Source organism: Caretta caretta, chromosome 2 (genome assembly GCF_965140235.1).
Source record: "Caretta caretta isolate rCarCar2 chromosome 2, rCarCar1.hap1, whole genome shotgun sequence".
Taxonomy (NCBI): domain Eukaryota; kingdom Metazoa; phylum Chordata; order Testudines; family Cheloniidae; genus Caretta; species Caretta caretta.
The window spans coordinates 168376384-168394836 of record NC_134207.1 but is presented as its reverse complement, the minus strand read 5'-3'; the positions used below and the strand labels follow the sequence as shown (position 1 = coordinate 168394836).

General features: G+C 39.3%; 1 protein-coding gene across 1 annotated transcript in view; it reads left to right on the top strand.

The window, feature by feature from the left end:
- The window catches only part of ABCA13 (ATP binding cassette subfamily A member 13), a 286889-nt gene that overhangs the window by 235199 nt on the left and 33237 nt on the right, over nt 1–18453 (top strand). Inside the window, exon 56 of the mRNA XM_048839236.2 lies at nt 10508–10658. Within this exon, the coding sequence (XP_048695193.2) occupies nt 10508–10658 (151 nt within the window). The remainder of the gene's footprint in view (nt 1–10507; nt 10659–18453) is intronic.

The following is an 18453-nucleotide window of genomic DNA, read 5'->3' as shown; positions in this document are numbered from 1 at the left end:
TAGGGCTAAATTAATCCCTCCTGAAATTTCATGGTCTTCAATAGCATCTTCTCAGAGATGTATTTGTCCCATAATTTTTATTACTATACTATTTCTTTAATGCAGCTGAAAGTAAATGTGTATTTCAAGTGGTCCCTGTGCATTTACTGTGATAGGTCTTACTGAATTTCCTACTGAAACATATTTATTGTGTCCAAAGCACACAATCAGTCCACGAAATAATTGCATTTTTTATTTTAGTATTCCTCCTCAGATGTGAAGGCTGTAGGCACATAATAAAGTTTTACTACCATGTTCTAACTGTAATTAACTACTCTAATAAAAATGCTCCAGAAAGAGAAATAATACAAATTTAGCAGTAATTACAAGCAAACATGACACAGTAATAGCGATGTACTACTTAAAAACAGTTTTACCTTTTTATTTTGTATGCATCTCATTAGCACTGGCATAATTCAGTGACACAGTCATCCAAACTATATAAACGATTATTGAATACAGGTAATGCCTCCCAGTTAGTTATTTGAAACCTAATACTAACCCAAGCCAAGGAACAATATCACAAGCAGTCACTCTGGAAGGTGTGGAAATGAAACACCAGTACAATGGAATACTATAATATTTCTGACCTCTGTCAATGGGAGTTAAATGGGCAGTAAAGGACACAATCAGAATAAATATCATATTAAAAAAAACCCTAATGTCCTTACCTATATTATAAATAATGACACTATAAAATGTTAGGAAAATCTGGCCACATATCCCATTTTTGAATGATATCTGTATGTCATAGCCATCAGTTTTCAACAATATGGTACTGGACTCCCATGTGGTAAGGAATAAGATTGTGTATAATGTACTCTTAAAAGCACATACTTATCTAGAATGTTTAAATAGAAAAAGAAAGGAGGCCATAGTGCTCACATTTAGATGTCACCGTTAGAAACTAAATGTCACTACCATGCCACACAAATAGGCATTATACATCTGTACCATTTTCTTAGTTATGTTGCATAGCTGCCTTCTTCCTCCCACCTTATTTATTTTGCCCCAACAGCCTTCAGGGGTCCTGTATGACATGCAGCCCCTGCCGCTGAAGAGGGCTACACACAGATCCCTCAGGAGGATGTCAAACCACTTTCAAGTATTAGCCAGAGACCAGCATGAGAGAACTTGACAGTTTCTTTGGCTCTCACTTCACTGGTACTTAAGCTTAATTCTCAGCACATATTTGTGTTTGAGTGCTTTGCCGAATAGTCATGAACTTAAGCCTGTGCTTAAGGCAAAGCCTGTGTTTAAGTGGTTTGCTGAATTGGGGTCCTATTGATAAGGATTAGATAGGATGGGCACAAGTTGTCCCATTGAAACCAGTGGATAAAGTAGTTAACATTTGACACTCCTAATATGACTGATTTAATTTCTCTCCCATGCATTCCAGTGTATAGAGAGATTTTCTATTACAGCAACTCCCATTCATATTTGAACTACAAGTCATTTTTTATCTAAAATCTTGGATTAGAAGTTCATAAGGCCAGAGGGTACCTACCTCTCCAAAGAGGGGAAACAACAGTATTTCTTTGCAACCAGAACTGGGTCTGTTTTCATGGTTATGATATTCAGCTTGATAAATAATTAAAAATGTAATTCAAATAGCTTTACTTCGAAAGCAGAATAAATTTGCATCAATATAATGGCTGAGATGGCTGTTGTAACACTGTATATCAGTATAATTACTTTAATTATAACTAAGCTATAGTTATATTAATTATATTTTAACCTTGTTTTTTTATAATGTTAATTGAGTATTAGTATGCACTGAATCAAATGTGCAGTTATAAGCACAATGGAGTTCCTAACTACTTTTGTGATTTGTAAATTTGTATGTCATTTTGACTAATTAATGGAATTTATCTCTCTGTTGAAGCCAATGCAAGTACTGGATTATATCACTGCCTTTACTTTATGCTTGTACTGCCTGAAAGAAGCTGCAAAAATCAAACTGAATATAAATTGGTGTCAACAATAAAACAAATCTTCCTGCACAGCAAGCGGCAGATTTTCAGAGGAGCTGAGCTTTTAGGCCAATGGGAGCTATGGGTACTAAACACCTCTAAAATGAGCCCTTAAATGTCCACATTCTATTTTTGTTAACATCACAACATATAAAGGGCCAAATCCTGGTGCCTCGCTCACCACTAGTCTCCCTGAAGTCAGTTGGTCGATTTGTGTAAGATGAGCATGTTTTCACCCTATGGTGTTTTTCTGCCATTCTCCTATGGTCTTTTTTTGATTCAGTGCCCCAGAGAGTCCCCTCACTCTTTTCTGGGCAGGTGGGAGTATGAAGGTTTTCTGGCCCATGCTAGGGACGCTGAGTTAAAAGACCATAGGGAGACTGGTGAAAAAATAACTGTGGGCCAAAACTTTATCCCCACTGACTTTAGTGAGGCTGCCCTTTCTGCCATAGAAACCACAACACTTTGCAAAACCAAGAACAACAATGCATTTATATAAAGCCTTTCTCCCCACTCCCTGAACTTTCTGAAAGCACTTTACAATGCAGAAGTAGTATTATTATCCCCAGTTTACAGGTGAAGTGGCCAAGACACAGAGACTTTATAAAAAAAAAAAATAGATCAAGTGGCTGGAATAGGACCCAGGGCTCCCATTTCCCTGCTCTAGCTGCTAGACTGCACTGCCTCTGATGTGGGAGCTAGGTAGTTCTTTACCTTTTGAAAAAGGGCAATAATAACATGTAAGTCTGTAGCTATATTGTCTCCTAATAATGCATATATATCTAGGTTACACTTTACACAGTCTTAACTACTCAATAGAGCTGGTCGGCAATTTTTTGACTAAAAAATTTCCGTCAAAAATACCAATTAATTGAAGCTGAATTTTTTTGTGGGAAAGGGTCAGTTTAAACAAATTTCCCTTTTAGAAACAGTTTTTTTTTTTTGGGGGGGGGGAAGTTTCAAAATTGTCCAAATCTCTCATTTTGACACTTTATAAAACCAAAAATTCTGTTTTAAGCTATTTCTTTTAGCAACTTAATTTCTAGTTTAAAAGAATTAAATCATTAAAAGCTCAACATTGAGACAATTAGAAATTATTTAAATGAAACACTTCAATTGACCTGAACCAAGAAAATAAGAATTCATTTGTCTGAATATACTTAGTAACAGAGCTGTGTTGGGAATTGATTTCCCATCCTGGGAAATTTTTGAGATTTTGACTTTTCACCCCAATGTGGTATGAGGAAAAACTGTAGAAATCTCATTTTTTTTTTCCCAGAATGGGAAAACCATTCCCTACACGGCTCTGTTACTAACTATATTCAGAGAAATGAATTATTATTTTCTTTGGTTATTTAGGGCTAGATTGCGCCTTTGCTCAATTCCCTATTGCTGCATTTGGAGCCTTGGGAGGGAAACGTGGCTTTGAGTCCAGCCTCGCTCTGTCTATAGCAATTGGATACATCAATAGGCACAGTGTTTCTCAGCATAATACCAAAACAATAAAGGCAGTAATACAGCAGCCTACACTTACATAGCAACTTCCATCTAAATTGCTTTAAAAACATCAATGAGCTATAGTGGTTACCTTTCAAACTTGTCAATAGCTTTAGGCAGGGAGCTCAAATGTGGTTGAAGGCATCCGTGTGGCCACACTAGATGGGCCACAATATGGCCTTTATCTAGCAGACCCAAAGATCCTGCCATCCACATACGCAATATGCAAATAGAGTATGGGAGGGATGGGATATTATGCAAAATAGTGCAAATGAGCTGTGTAGTTCAGCATGTTAGGTCTACGATTTTTTGGGTTAGTCACTAAAATATATATTGTATTTATTTTTTTCTGCAACATCTAGAGGAAGCGTTTTTAGGGAGGGAGCTGAGAAATAAAAGGTTAAGGGATGGTAGACCACATCAAAGGGGGCATTCCAGGCATGAGGAAGAAGGCATATAAACTTAGGATCATGAAAAGAGATAAGTGAAGCACTCTTCTGGCTATCCATGGGGAAAGAGTCTGGGCTAGGTCTTCAGCTGGTGCAAAATGCCCTGCTCTATTGAATCCAGTAGAATGACACTAATTTACATCAACTGAGAATCTGGCCTTCTGTAGTTAGAAGTTAATTTCATTTACAGATATTTCTTACCAGGCTCTGAAGTCTCTAATATCCTTTGTCTATCTCAGACAGCATGTACCCTGAGCTGCCTCTTTGAACCACAACCCTTTTAGTGGCTGAACTGCTGGCATTTGCTTTCTGATTCTTAACCCTTTTGTCTTTCCTTTGAAGTCTGAGGAACAATTGCAATATGTTCTCTCTCTTTCCTTGGTGTAATCATTCAATGCTTGCACATCAAACAGGACTTTGAGGATCTTCCCAGAAATCTGCTTCATATTGGCTAACCATTGTACCAGTGCAAATCTCTCTTTGTGTAAGCTAGTTTTTACAACCATAAAAGGTTTTTTCTCTGTCTCTTCTGATCAGTTCATTTAATTGTTTCCCACCTATATGTCTTTTCTTAGCCTTGGTCTACACTGCAGGGGGCGGGGCAATCGATCTAAGTTACACAACTTCACAGCTATGTGAATAACACAGCTGAAGTCGACGTACTTAGATCAATTTACCATGGTGTCTTCACCGTGGTGAGTCAACTGCTGCCGCTCCCCCGTTGTCTCTACCTGCGCCTCTTGTGGTGCTGGAGTACAGGAGTCCATGGGAGAGCGCTTGGGGGTCAATTTATCGCGTGTAGACTAGACACGATAAATCAATCCCTGCTGGATCGATTGCTGCCTGCCGATCCGGAAGGTAGTGAAGACATACCCTTAAACTTTGCCCAATGTTCCTAGTTTGGCAGCTCAGAGAATGGTATAATTCCCTCCTGCCTGCAGACGAAAATGGGAAAAGACCACTGTTCCTGTGTTATATGTGATGTTTTAGGGAGTTTCCCCCACGACTTTTTCAATCATGATTAGTATAGTGTAACAGTTCTTCACAGAGAAGAGTTCTTAGTTTTCCTATAACTTGCCAGAGCAGGCAGTTGTTCTGTTGCAATAAAGATTACATATTCTAGATGGCAGTGAAGAAAAAACCACCAGCCTTTGTCAATGGTATCTCCTGCTTTGGCTAAAATGCCAAGGAAACTGGATTTTTTGCTTGCATTGAATATTAGATACTCGGATTCCACGGAAACCAATGGTTTCCTCAGTGCTCTCTCCAATTCCTGCCAAAGAAATTTTGAGCCCCGCAGCCAATCAATTAATAAATTCTTCTTTAGGTGTAGCAAGTACTGCAGGGCTTCATTTAGCAGAGTTTCTGAATCTCTCTGTAGAATACCCTTATTGTCTTTCCCTTTGGGATGGAGGCCCTTCTAATCCAAGGTTCAGTATACCGTGAGCACCCAGGCCACCTGGGTGTGGAAGCCTGGCTCCTGAATGAACATGTATGAAAGAGGAAGAGGTTTCTGAGAGTGGGTGACTTCTGTGCTGCTGCATTCAGATAAGAATTCTGCTTCTTTTCCATATCAAAGTCCAGACATCTTCACAGTTTGGTTAAAGGATAGAAAACTAAGTCCATTTAGATATGACATCATGTTGCTAAACAAAATGGAGAAAACAGCAGAGTGCCACCAGCATAAAGCTAGAGTCAGACAATGGGGCATTAGACCCCTTTGTCAATAAACTTCTTTTACATCTGTTCTGTATTCTCTGTTAAGTCACTGAATCAATGTGTGACCTTGTTGTTTTTCGTGCCTCAGTTTCCCTATCTGTAGAATGGGGATAAAAATGCCTTTTTTGTAAAGCACTTCGCAATCTGCGAACGAAAAGGCTATACAAGAGCTAAGTCTTATTCTATTATTATTACAACATTCAACCTTAAGTCTTACTAATTCTGCCTTAGATAAGGTTACCTCAATGTTTGGAGCATTACCTAAATTTTCCTTGTACTTATTATAGAGAGTGCCTAGATAATTTACTTTACTTCAGTATATGCAGTATTCTAAGGTACTGTATTACCTAAAGCTATTGACAAGTTTGAAAGGTAACCTGATGTTTTTAAAGCAATTAAGATGCAAGTTGCTATGTAAGCGTAGGCTGCTGTATTACTGCCTTTATTGTTTTGGTATTATGCTGAGAAACACTGTGTCTATTGATGTACCCAATTGCTATAGACAGAGTGAGGCTGGACTCGGTCATCATAAAATCTTGCTTCATATATAAAATCAACTGCATTTTCTCTTCCTGCTCTTTTTCTCATTAACATGGACGGCTTAATAACATCATGCATATTATATGTGTATGTGCTGAGGGAGGAGGAGAATATAATTAATACAACTAATAGCTTTAAAGTATAAATTAAGGATAATTATGGTTTGAATGCAAAACCCTATACAGTACATTATATAATGAGGAGGATTTTTTTTTAACAGGTGGAATGCGAATTTCTCCTGTACACATGAAAGTAAAATGGAAAGATGACATTTCCTTGGAGGTCAATTTATTTTAAAGAGGTGGGAAGTGGGGGTTTCCTTCCTCGGGTCAGCAGAACATTTGAAAACTAATCTGTCTTTTTGATTAACCTTTTTTTTCAGAATGCAACAAAAGCATAGGGCAAAGCTAAAAAGCACTCATCCCGTAGTCATTTTGATTTGGAGATCCCAGTCAGTGAGATTGCTTATACTGCACTGGGGGAAGAACAAGCATCACACTATACCCAACATAAAGTCTCAAACACCCACCACCTCAAATGGCTTTTTGTCCTCTGTAAACCATATATGACATTTTTCTATCTTGTAAAGAGCTAAAGGCCTCTAAAAGTAGAAATAAACAAATGCCCTGATCTTGCTATTGGATCTGCTAGCAAGGACCTTTGTACCTGTGATGGATTGGATCACAGAAACCCCCTTGGGGCTGCCAACTGATGTCCCAAGACTGCTTCCACCCCTGCTTTCCCTGCCAGCTTGGGACTCCAGAACCCTGCCTAGTTGTGCCAGACATGCTTGCCAGCTACAAACACAGACCCAGGTCTGAACTATGTCCCACAAACTGCAGGCTAAACTGAAAACAGCTTAAGAAGTGTTCCTGTCTCGAACACTCAGATGCCCAGCTCCCATGGGGTCCAAACTCCAAATAAATCTGTTATACCCTATATAAAGCTTATACAGGATAAACTCATAAATTGTTCTCCCTCTATAACAATGATAGAAAGATATGCACAGCTGTTTGCCCCCGCCCCTTGGTATTAATACACACTCTGGGTTAATTAATAAGTAAAAAGTGATTTTATTAAATACAGAAACTAGGATTTAAGTGGTTCCAAGTAATAACAGACAGAACAAGGCAAATTACCAAACAAAATAAAATAAAACAAACAAGTCTATGCCTAATACAGTAAGAAAACTGAATACAGATAAAATCTCACCCCCATGATTATTGTCCTTTGTTCCTGTTTCTTTCAGGTATCCTTTGGCAGTGGAGAGGCTATCTCTTGAGCCAGCTGAAAGCAAAATAGAGAGGTTTCCCAGGGGTTTAAATAGACTTTCTCTTGTGGTTGGACACCCCTCCCTCCCCCTGTGTAGAATCCCAGCTCCAAGATGGAGTTTTGAAGTCACATGTCCATGCATGACTCAGAACTTACAGGTAGCAGCCATTGTTTGCATGCTATCTTGAACGTTCTCAGATAGATTTCTTATGTGGATTGGAGCCTTCCAAGATCCATTGTCCATTAAGTGTTTCTTGATTGGGCATTTAACTTGCAAATTCCTTTCTAAAGAAGATGCCCAAATGCCTTACTAAGGCTACTTAAAATCAAACAAGTACACTGACAATATTCATAACTTCGAATACAAAAATGATACATGCATACAAATAGGATGAATATATTCAGTAGTTCATAACCTTTTCAGAGATATGTTACATGGCATATGTAGCCTAAAACATATTCCAGTTATGTCATATTTACTTTCATAAGCATATTTCCATAAAACATTATGGGGGGTAACGTCACAGTACCCATTAGAACTCCACATGAGTACAGGGTCTGCACTAGTTGATCTAATTGCAGGATCAGGGCAAAAGTGTGCAAGGCTACATGGCAAAATGTTTCAAACTCCTTTGCAATGTGTTCCTCCTTTATGGAAGTTATACTTCACCATCGGGACCCCCTGTATTTCTAGGTCTTTTAGTGTCTTACTTCCAGTTCAACATATATTGTCTTGGATTATCGGTGAAGCCAGGGACTCTAAATGGGTTCTATTGCCCTAAGCAAAATAGAAAACTAGCTAAAGTGTATCCCTATTGAGGCACAGTCACACAAACTGAGACTTAATGAATGTTTTGGCTGTTTGTTATTTTGCTTCCATAGGTGATCTTTTCCACCCAGATGGTAGAACCATTCTGGACGGGAATTGCCCATTCAGTTACTAGACTCACTAAACTAAATTCCCCCCTAATGAAAGTTTCCAGAAGTTAGCAAAATTACCCCAGCATTTAATTTGGTCTCCTATATGTGTGCCTTGCATATTGCCTCAAGTCAAGACTTTAGTGCTCCACAAGGAAGGTTTGTATCGAACTGCTCTGTTTGCCTTAATTTGAGGTTGCTCTGTGTATCTCTTACAATGTCTTTGGTGCCCAGGAAGGAATTGACTATAAATAGAATTTCTGCATGTCAGAGTTCATTATGGAAGGAATTCACTGCCTCTGCCAATTTATGCTAATATAGTCCACATTAGTAAATCCATGCCCTAAGATGCAGATGGCTTTAAAAAAACATTTAATTTGATTTAGATATGCTTGAAATAGTGCTGGGAGAAATTCTGTAATGTTTATATTATTTTTAAAGAGCAACCCTTGAACTGACCATGGGCAAATGGTGGAGTTTAATCCTGACTTTCATTTTATGTCATGTCACATTTTAGAGTTTACCAGAGCTCTTGACATTCACTTTTTGGTTCCATGCACACTTACATAGGTATTAAAATTTCATATATTTTATTTTTATTAAGAGCAAGAAGTCCATTCCAATGAGTCCCCAGCAAGGTGCATCATATGATGATAAATTAACTTTTGAGAGCATTTAAAATACTTTGATACTATGGTTCAGAATGTAAAATATGCAGTTTGTACTACTTTCTCTCCAGACAGGAGAGCCTTGTAAAGGATTAACAGATACATATTTATGCTTTCTCCAATTTTGGCATTTGTAGCCCATCTACATAGAACATTTGCTTTTCCATTTCTAAATGATTAGCTCTGTATTCAACCTTATTAATCAGATTCAGAGCAACACATAAGCACTATAGCAAAATAAAAATAATATCATATTGTAATTCAAAGCCTTTTTTTATTATTACCTTTTTTCCCCCAGAGCTCATCAGACTTTACAAAAAAGCATCTTGATTTTTGACAGGTCTATAGTTGCGCTGTTTGTCTGAATCATTTTCTGTAAATTTAAATCAGCACCACCAAATGTTGGATTAGGTATTGGAATAAATAAGGGTACATTTAGCATCATTATGGGTAATGAGACACCGTTGCAATCAAGCCTGCTTCTTAGCAATGAATGCAATTTCTAGTAATGTTGTACAGCTACAAAACTGAGGCCAAAGACTCTGAGATGCAGGTGATAATTTATAAGTGACAAGTGTGTTTTTTATCTGGATATCATCATTTAAACTATTAGGCATTTAATATTTCTGTTTTGTTTTTTGCGTTTGCTGAAGAGTTTTTGAATATGTGGAATCACACACACACACACACACACACACACACACACACCCTCTCTCTCTGTAAATTACTGAGGGATCTGCTTATCAGTCAGTATAGGCACGCTCTGCAGTGCTTGAGAGAATGCCCATAACTAACCTTACCCTGATGAAACTGGCTGTTCTTGAAGTGTTCTACATCTTCAGGTCTGGTCATTCTTCTGTATTAAAGAAGAGTGCCATGAGGATGCTTTAGTAAGATGGAGGGGGAAGGTACACCTGTGAAGTCAATTACTACATACCACATCTCCCCCTGCTTTTCCCAAGGCCTGCACAGGAGGCTTGCTTCCTACTTCCTATGGATTAGCAGCAGAGCATGGGTGTCTCCAGTGACAGTGCTAGGCCAGGTGAATACTTTATACCATGGAGCCCAGAAGTAGCTCTGTCTCCAATTAGAGCTGCTGGCTGGGGAGCTAAAGCAGCTGCAGAATGGGGAAGCTCACTGGAACCAGAGGACCCTCTTCTGGCAGGACTGTGGGATTAGAGAGGGGAAAGAAATGGAAGGGGAAAGAGCACAGAGAGCTGCTGGGCTAATCTCAGGGAAAGTAATGAGAAGAGAGAGATGGGAGCTGAGCCTATTCTACTCCCATCCCTCTTCTTCGAATTCTAAGGTGAATATACTTATTCTTGAGGACTCTTTGGATTAAGGCTGTAAAACAGTAACACTAGTACTAAGTATACTGTACTAAGGAAAATCACGCTCAAGTATTTAAATCTTTTGCTTTTCTTTTAAATAGGTCTGAAATGGATATATTGTCTGCTAGCTCTGAAGGGATTTTGATTGGCTACTGCCCACAGCAAGATGCCCTGGATGACTTTCTAACTGGTTGGGAGCATCTTTATTATTACTGCAGCCTGCGTGGGGTTCCAAAACAATGTATCCATAAGGTAATTATCCATGAGTAGCTTTGCAAGGAATAGATGGAGCAAGTTTGGGCTATAGAGTTCACATGAGTTTCATTTTCTTGCACTAGAAAATGCACCTTTTAAGTCCGACATTTGTCTTTAACAGTTTTGGTCATTAGGAATCTTCTCTGCCCACCCCAAAATGTATTGATTACTTTGAAGTTTTAAATGTAGCATGATTTTCCTCTCATTGCAGTGTACATCAAGAGTAACTTCCCTGAAGTTATTGGAATTACACCAGTGTGAAAGCAATGCCTGGCCCACAGATCATAAAAGAATTAAAATTAAAAGTCTGCGTATGTAGCATCTTCACTTTTCTCTTCACCATTCTGGCTTCTTAGCAAAATAACTTCAAAACTAGCTCTTCACCACTAATTTGCAGGTCCCGCCCAGCATAGGAGGCCTGTGGGGGAATGGAGTGTGGTCAGAGTTGCTGCACTGCTTACGGTTATGCTCAAATAAATTTGTTAGTCTCTAAGGTGCCACAAGTACTCCTTTTCTTCTTTCAACTCCAAGGAAGGCCTTTGGGGAGACATTGCAACTGCGCACAAGATAGAGCAGCTCTGGAGCTAGTCTAACCTGACCCAAGGACACAGCAAACCCCTCACGTAGCTCCAGTATTGAAGTTGGGCGGTAAAGTTAGCAACAGCCACATTTTCCCCTTCACTTGGGCCCAGTGTGTAGCAGAGCTTGGCTGGACCTGAGGATGCAGCTTGCTGTCTTAACAAGGCCCCCCCTTGTAAACAGTGCCAAGCACCATTTACGATAGCTACTTAGAATTCAGCATCCAATCTTTTCCTTAGCTGTTCAGTGTTGTCAACCCACCTCATTAGTTTTGGATTAAAGACGGCCAGAGTACTGCAAACATGAAGATTTGTTCCCCTTGGTCTAAGGGAAATATATTAAGAGATAATTATTATTGCATTAAGCCTCTTGGTGAAAATTACCGGTCATCTCTATCCAGTGACAATTCCCCTCTTATGATCAGCTTTTAGCACAACTGTACTAACCATCTATTATCGTGGAATTTAATAGAGACACGGATGAGAACAGTTTCTGGCATGTCTCTTAGAGCTGTACATTCATTTAAGAGAATGCTGTTTAAATATTCATAAGTCTCACATAAGTCATCAACTATGTTTTGGTCATAAATGTAACTTAAAGCAGAAATCAAAGCTTGATTATTTAATTAGGCAGCAAAGTCTTAAAATGCTGTGAAACATGGTTCTTAACCTTCTCTGTTTTGTCCAACAGAACAGATGACAATACATCCTTGCAATGTATTGTCCACATGGTAGAACGTATGTAATAAACTGAGGCACTAATGTTGACAACAGTAGATATGGCGTGGAATTTTCAAAAGTACCTAAGTGACTGAAGAGCACACGTCCCGTTGAAAGTCAGTAGAAATTGTCCTAATTCACTTATATACCTTTTAAAATCATACCTGTGAGCTCCTCAGTATTACAGCCAGGGTGTTTTAAGCAGAAGTGCCCGGATGTGGAATATGTACACGATATGCCCACAACATTGCTCTAAGGAAGCTGACTGACTATATCAGGTGCAATGTATGCAGAATGAACATTTTCCATCCCAGTGCTGGAATTAGTCCAGTGCAAAACAGGGCAGATGGGGAAATTACAGCTGGAGCATGAATGAGCTAATGAAGGAGGATAGCTGCCTCGGCATTGTTGGACATGTGGCAACTGCGTTAGATGACCCCTTGTAATAAATTTGCCATGCGGGGCATCTTTGGTTCAGGGCCAGTTCAAAGCATAAGCACTATAAACCTGTGCCTAGGGTCATGGCTCCTAGTCACACGGTGATTTAAAAAAAAACACAACTTTTTTTTTATTCAGGCAACATTACAATAAAACACTGACATACTACATTGTCCATTACTTGTTACTTATTCAGGATCAGTTTTATATTCAAAGACCTAAAGAGTCTGGCTTATTGGCTGAGGAGCCCTCCTCCTTATCTTAGTATACAAAAAAGTGACCAAATTTCTATGTACTGATCCTCTTTTTGGCACTTCTCCTGTGTATGTACTTGGTGTGAAAGCTTTTCCATTACAAGGAAAGTCCATATTTTACTATACCACAATTCCGTAGGAAGAGAGTCATTTTTCTAATACCGTGCAATCCAAAGTCTAGTTAACAATAAAAAAGAAATGACTTTGTTGTGTTTAAAAGTAGATTCTTGACTGAAGCATTAAGTAAGCAGGTCAGGGGATCTCTAGGAAGGAGCATTTTGTCATAAGGTATCTTTAATCCTTTCCTCCCAAAATTTTCTAATTCCTGGACACATCTGCCACATATGTGAGTGTGTTCACTTTTTCTTGTAACCCTTCCAATAGAGCACCTCCCTAGCAGCAAAAATATAATGGATCTTAACTGGAGTCAAATGCCCCTATATAGTTATTCATATTTTTAAAAAAAAAAAAAAGAGCTGCACATTTTCATAAGTGCCTAAGTCCCATTTTCAAAAGGGTCTTAAATACCTTTGCAAATCCGGTCCTATTTTCCTTAAAATAGACATGTCCAGTTTTGTCTGGGTATCAGATGGGGGACAAACTTTAGAAAAGCAAGACAGTCCAGTTTCATACCGGATGTGTGGCCTGCCTAGGTGCTATTGTAAATAATATATAATAACTGACCTTCAGCCTTCCCCCAAAAGTCAAACTAAAGCTAAACCTTGTTAGGAAAAAAACAAAACAAAACTTTTGTGTGAATCTGACCTAGGTATGCTTTGCCCGTGTTCACTTCCTGTCCTAGACTCTTGTGTAGCGTTGCAGTACAGTGTGAAGCAGCTGCTGTGCCGCACCTCAGAAATGGCTAAATTTCAGTGGTGAATGAAATGATCCCTGTGTAAAGTTGTATTTGAGCTTAAATTTGTAAACCGGAATGCTTGTGAATCCTTGAGGACAGCAGTTCCTATGGAAATGTAAATTGTTGTTTTTGTTGTCTCACTCCCACACATTATGCTGTGCTCCAGGCCAAGCTCTCTGAGTGCTTACTGTTAACGTGTTTGTGTTAACAAAAGAAGGAAAGAGCAGGCACTAGGGAACGCAGTTGTTTGATTCGAAGGTGGAAAGCAATCTGAGTTCATTTTGTTTTACAGTGAGTTGGCAAGCGAGCAGGTGACTTACGGTATGCACTGCCGCATAAGTAAATATAATCTATTAAAGCAATAACTTCAAGGATCCGATCCTTCACTAGACAGATTTGTCAGCAGCAGGAATTAAATGCCTGACATGAAGTTGAGTGCACTTAATGTTCCAAAACAGTAATTAACTGAATGGGAAAGGATGAGAAAATGGGTCACTTGTTATCAAAGTGAAACTGTATATTATATGAAGTTTTAATCTGCTTTTTAAAGCAGCCCTAGAAGTTTCTTTTAAATCATGATGTTGTAAAGCCTTGGGTGGAGTTTGAAGTGTATGCAGGGGGGGGCATTGCTTCCCCCCTTCCTCCAAGGTAGGCTTACCATACGTTCAGGTTTTCCTGGACATTGCCTCTTTTTTGATAGTCCATTCTCCATCCAGGCGAACTTTTCAAATAAGAGGCAATGCCTGGGATTTTTCCTTTGGGGAGCAGACATTACAGCTCAGAAAGAGCCATCTCTGTGCCCCGATTTGGCCCTCCATAGCTGCTGAATCCTGCCCATCCTGGCCCAACCTAGCCCACTGGGTAAGCGGAGTGGTAAGTGCCTCTTGGCTGGGCTGCCCGCGCCACTGTGGGGCCTCAGAACCCAGCCAGGAGGGGTGACAAGGCCAGACCCCCCACGCTGGAGAGAGGGAGAGGCCTGCAGGGAGGCCTGACGGGGCTGGCACTGCATCCCGGGCCTGCACCAGCCACTCTACCATCATGACAGGGAGTGCAACACTGCCCCCCATCTTGAATGTGAGGCTGCAGGTCCTCCGACCCCACCCCCCCACCACCAAAACCACCTCCCAGTATACACACACACCCCTCTAGCACCCCCTCCCTAGGTGCAGGGTTCCTGAACATTAGCCACTTTGTGCTCCTGGTTAAATTCCCCCTGGATACCTGTGTGAGACCATAACAAAGACGGGGCAGGTGCCCGGTGACCCCACAGCAGGCTCAGCCCTGTAAGCCTTGGGCAGGCATGGCATTTGCTCCCCACGCATAATCCCATTGGCCTGGCTAGAGCTGTCCCCCAAATATAGAAGTCAAACTATACCTATGTGTAAAACTAAATAGAATTTGAGTCGAGCTTAAATAATACACAGCTCTTGGGATGTTCAACCGGTTATCACACTGGATTGGCATATTTGTTTTAAAAAATATTTATTTTTATTACATTTGTCTCAGTGGAAATGGTTAGGGCTATATTGTGCTGTCAGTTACACCAGTACAAATCCAATGAAATCACCATAGTAGATGAGCGTAGAATTTGGAACACATTTATTCAAAGAATACAAGTATCTGTCCCACCTACCAACCTAATTAAAATCATAACAACTGCAATGTTTCAAGGCTTGGCCTATCAATATTAAAATTACTATTTCTGGTTGGAGATTCTTCAAACCAACCTTCTCTGATTTTTATCAGAGCTTCAAAAGCTAACAGATAGCCTGAAGGAGCATGAGCAGGGTTCGTCTTTCAATAAGTCCCCAGGTGGATTTTTGCTCCCTCATGGAGCTCCATTGACTTGAACTTTATGAAGGCTGTGTGCTATTCTGCCCTCTGATACTTTGGTGACTTAACCAGAATCTGAGCAGAATTTAGTCCTATAGTCAACTGAGCTTTGCAAGTTTGCTTGTGTGCAGCTCTTTTCAGGATCATAGCTGAAAGTGCAATAAACTCCTATAACTTCAGCTAATAATGAGTTTTCCTAAAATTGCTAAATTTACTCTGAAGAGTAATACATAATTTTTGTGCACAATTTGTAGAAAATTGGGCAAAATGTTTTTTTTAATTATAGGGTATTAAAATTCATTCTAAGTTTGAAATGTTCAGTAAGTCTGTAATTATTCACACGAGTATCACCAGTTTATAAGGATGCAGTCCAACTCTTATGAAATTCAAAGGGAGTCTTTCTATAGACTTCAGTGAAAGTTGGATCTGGCTGTGTGTGTGTGGGTGTGTTAACTATAAGGATGATGAGTTGTGCATTGTATTAATCAGTCCTATTCAGAAGTGACTGATCCAAAATTAACAAATTATGATATTTTTCGAAGTTAGTAGGATGGATAAATATCCAATACTAAAAATTCCCTAGTTTGGAGGTAAATCTGAAAAAAGTACCAGGAGAGTCTCAGTACCTCTTCCTATATATAATTTACCTGAGTGCTGTTACTGACTTTGGAAAAGTCTCTGGTTTAATAATTGGAATCAATTATACCTGTTGTTTTTTGCAGTGCAATCAGTATGCCTGGTGCTTTATTGGTAGATACAAACGTGGTCCCTACCTTAATCTCCAGTCTTACACAAATTTACAGAGATGCTTAACTTCACACCCTTGACTAGTCCCACTGGTTTCAGTGGGATTATTTGTGTGTAATGTTAAGTGTATGGGCAGGAATTCAAAGCATCTAGGCCTTAGATTTTATAAATCAGTGGGAGTTGGATTGGACTCTAATTTAGGAAGAAGAGAGCTCTTTACTTGAGTTAGAATTATTAAGGTAACACATTTTGAAGTTTTCTTAAGGAACATTGGAGACTAGTGATACGGCCGTCTGTCTATGGATGTGAAGAGTTGTTTTAGTTTCCTGGTTCTGGGAGAGAGGGAAAGAGTTGAGAGAGCTTAAAGTGTGCATTGAGGAGATGCTCAGGTGAGAAACACCAACTATGTGGTTGGATGAAGTTACAATGTATATATTAGTGTACAAATCTCTCATATAGCCCTTATTTCAGTCTGAGTCACCTATATCCTGCACAAACTGAGGAGTCACATCACTTTCAAGTATGGAAAATTATTTATATCTGAAATAAAGACTCATGAAACTGAGGACAGAGAGGAAGGAATCCCACAGCATTTTCAGTTTTCTGCATGAAGTGTGTCACTGTCACTTTAAGTCTTTGTCACACATCATGTCACACATTTGAGTTTCGTCAAGATGAGAGGTATTTTCATGTATACTTTATGGTGTGGCACCATCCAAACAACAGTACACCATTAGGAATGCAGCTAAATGAAGTTATAATGGAGAAGTATTGGCTACTTTACAATATATCTAACTTAGATGTAATTTAGATGGCATCTTCATTACTATTTAGATTATATTAATGAGTTTGGGACTATTACTGCAAATTTAGTCTCTCTCTATAGATATGTTAATGAAAAAGAGATAACGGGAGGAGGCATCTGCTGAAGAGCATAGTCGAATAAAATGTATGATGTTATATTTGATGAGCTAAATTCTACTGTGCTGCTTTAGTGGATAAGGTTTGAGGGAGATACCAGGACATAGGGAGCCTCTTTCTGAGAGCACCCAGCAAAGCAGACTCTCTTCATAGCGCTCAAGACCGCACTAGGAGTGAGAAAATTTTATAACCCTTCTGCCTACCCACCATTGTGAATTAGTCCCCACAGCTGCACTGTTACACTTCTATTGTACAGATAATATATTAGACCTTCAGCCAGCTTGTGTATATGCTGTAATCATCTGCAAAAGCTAGCTGGGTAGCTTTATGCATTCAAAGGAACAGCAAAATGAGTACCACGAAATGGCCCTTTACTTAGAAGCCAGCAAAATTTCTGTAGCACAAGAATAACTGCCCTGAATCAATGGTTATAACCTATTTAGAAAAGATCAAGTGGGCAAAAAGGGAGAGGGAGTGGTACTCTATGCCAAAAGTTGCCGTACTTCTATATTTGGCACTGGTCTGACTGTAGCTGCAATACTGTGTCAAGTTTTGTTACCCACAGTTCAAGAAGGATGTTAATAAATTGCAGAGGGTTAAGAGAAGAGCCATGAGAATGATTAAAGGATTAGAAAACATGCCATATAGTGATAGACACAAGGAACTCAATCTATTTAGCTGAACAAAGAGAAGTTAAGGGGGTCACTTGATTACAGTGTAAGTACCTACACGGGGAACAAATATTTAAAAATGGACTCTTCAGTCAAAGGTATAACATAATCCAATGGCTGGAAGGTGAAGCTAGACCAATTCAGGCTAGAAATAAGACATAATGTTTTAGCAGTGAGAGGAATTAATCACATTAGAACAATTTACCAAGGCTCATGGTGGATTCTCCATCACTGACCATTTTTAAATTAAGACTGGATGTTTTTCTAAAAGATCTGCTCTAGGAATTATTTGGGGGAAGTTTTATGGCCTGTGTTCTAAATAGGAGGTCAGAATAGTTGATCAAAATGGTCCCTCTGGCTTTGGAATTTGGGTATCTCTACTTCCCTTTGCTATTTTGACAGTGGCATAGTTTAGCATGACTGTCTATGCACTGCACATTCTGGTGTAAAAATCAAATAGTGGGGCATGTTTTGGTTCTAGATAAATTAAAGGAAAGGCAAGATTTACCCACAACTTGGGAATTACACCACATTCATATTTCTAATAAAGAAAGACATAGTAAATTACTGCTGGGCTAGCTTGCTAAGAACATGTGATTCAGCCTTCTCGCGGCCTGCAAACTCTAACATCTGACTTGACTTCCTTGAACTGCTTTCTATGATTTCTCTGCCAATATTCCTCTGCTTTTTAAATTCCTCCCCTTTGATTATTCTTTTTTTAAAAGATATCTTTTGCTGATTGTAGTAAGACTGGCAGTAATGTTTGAAAGCCAT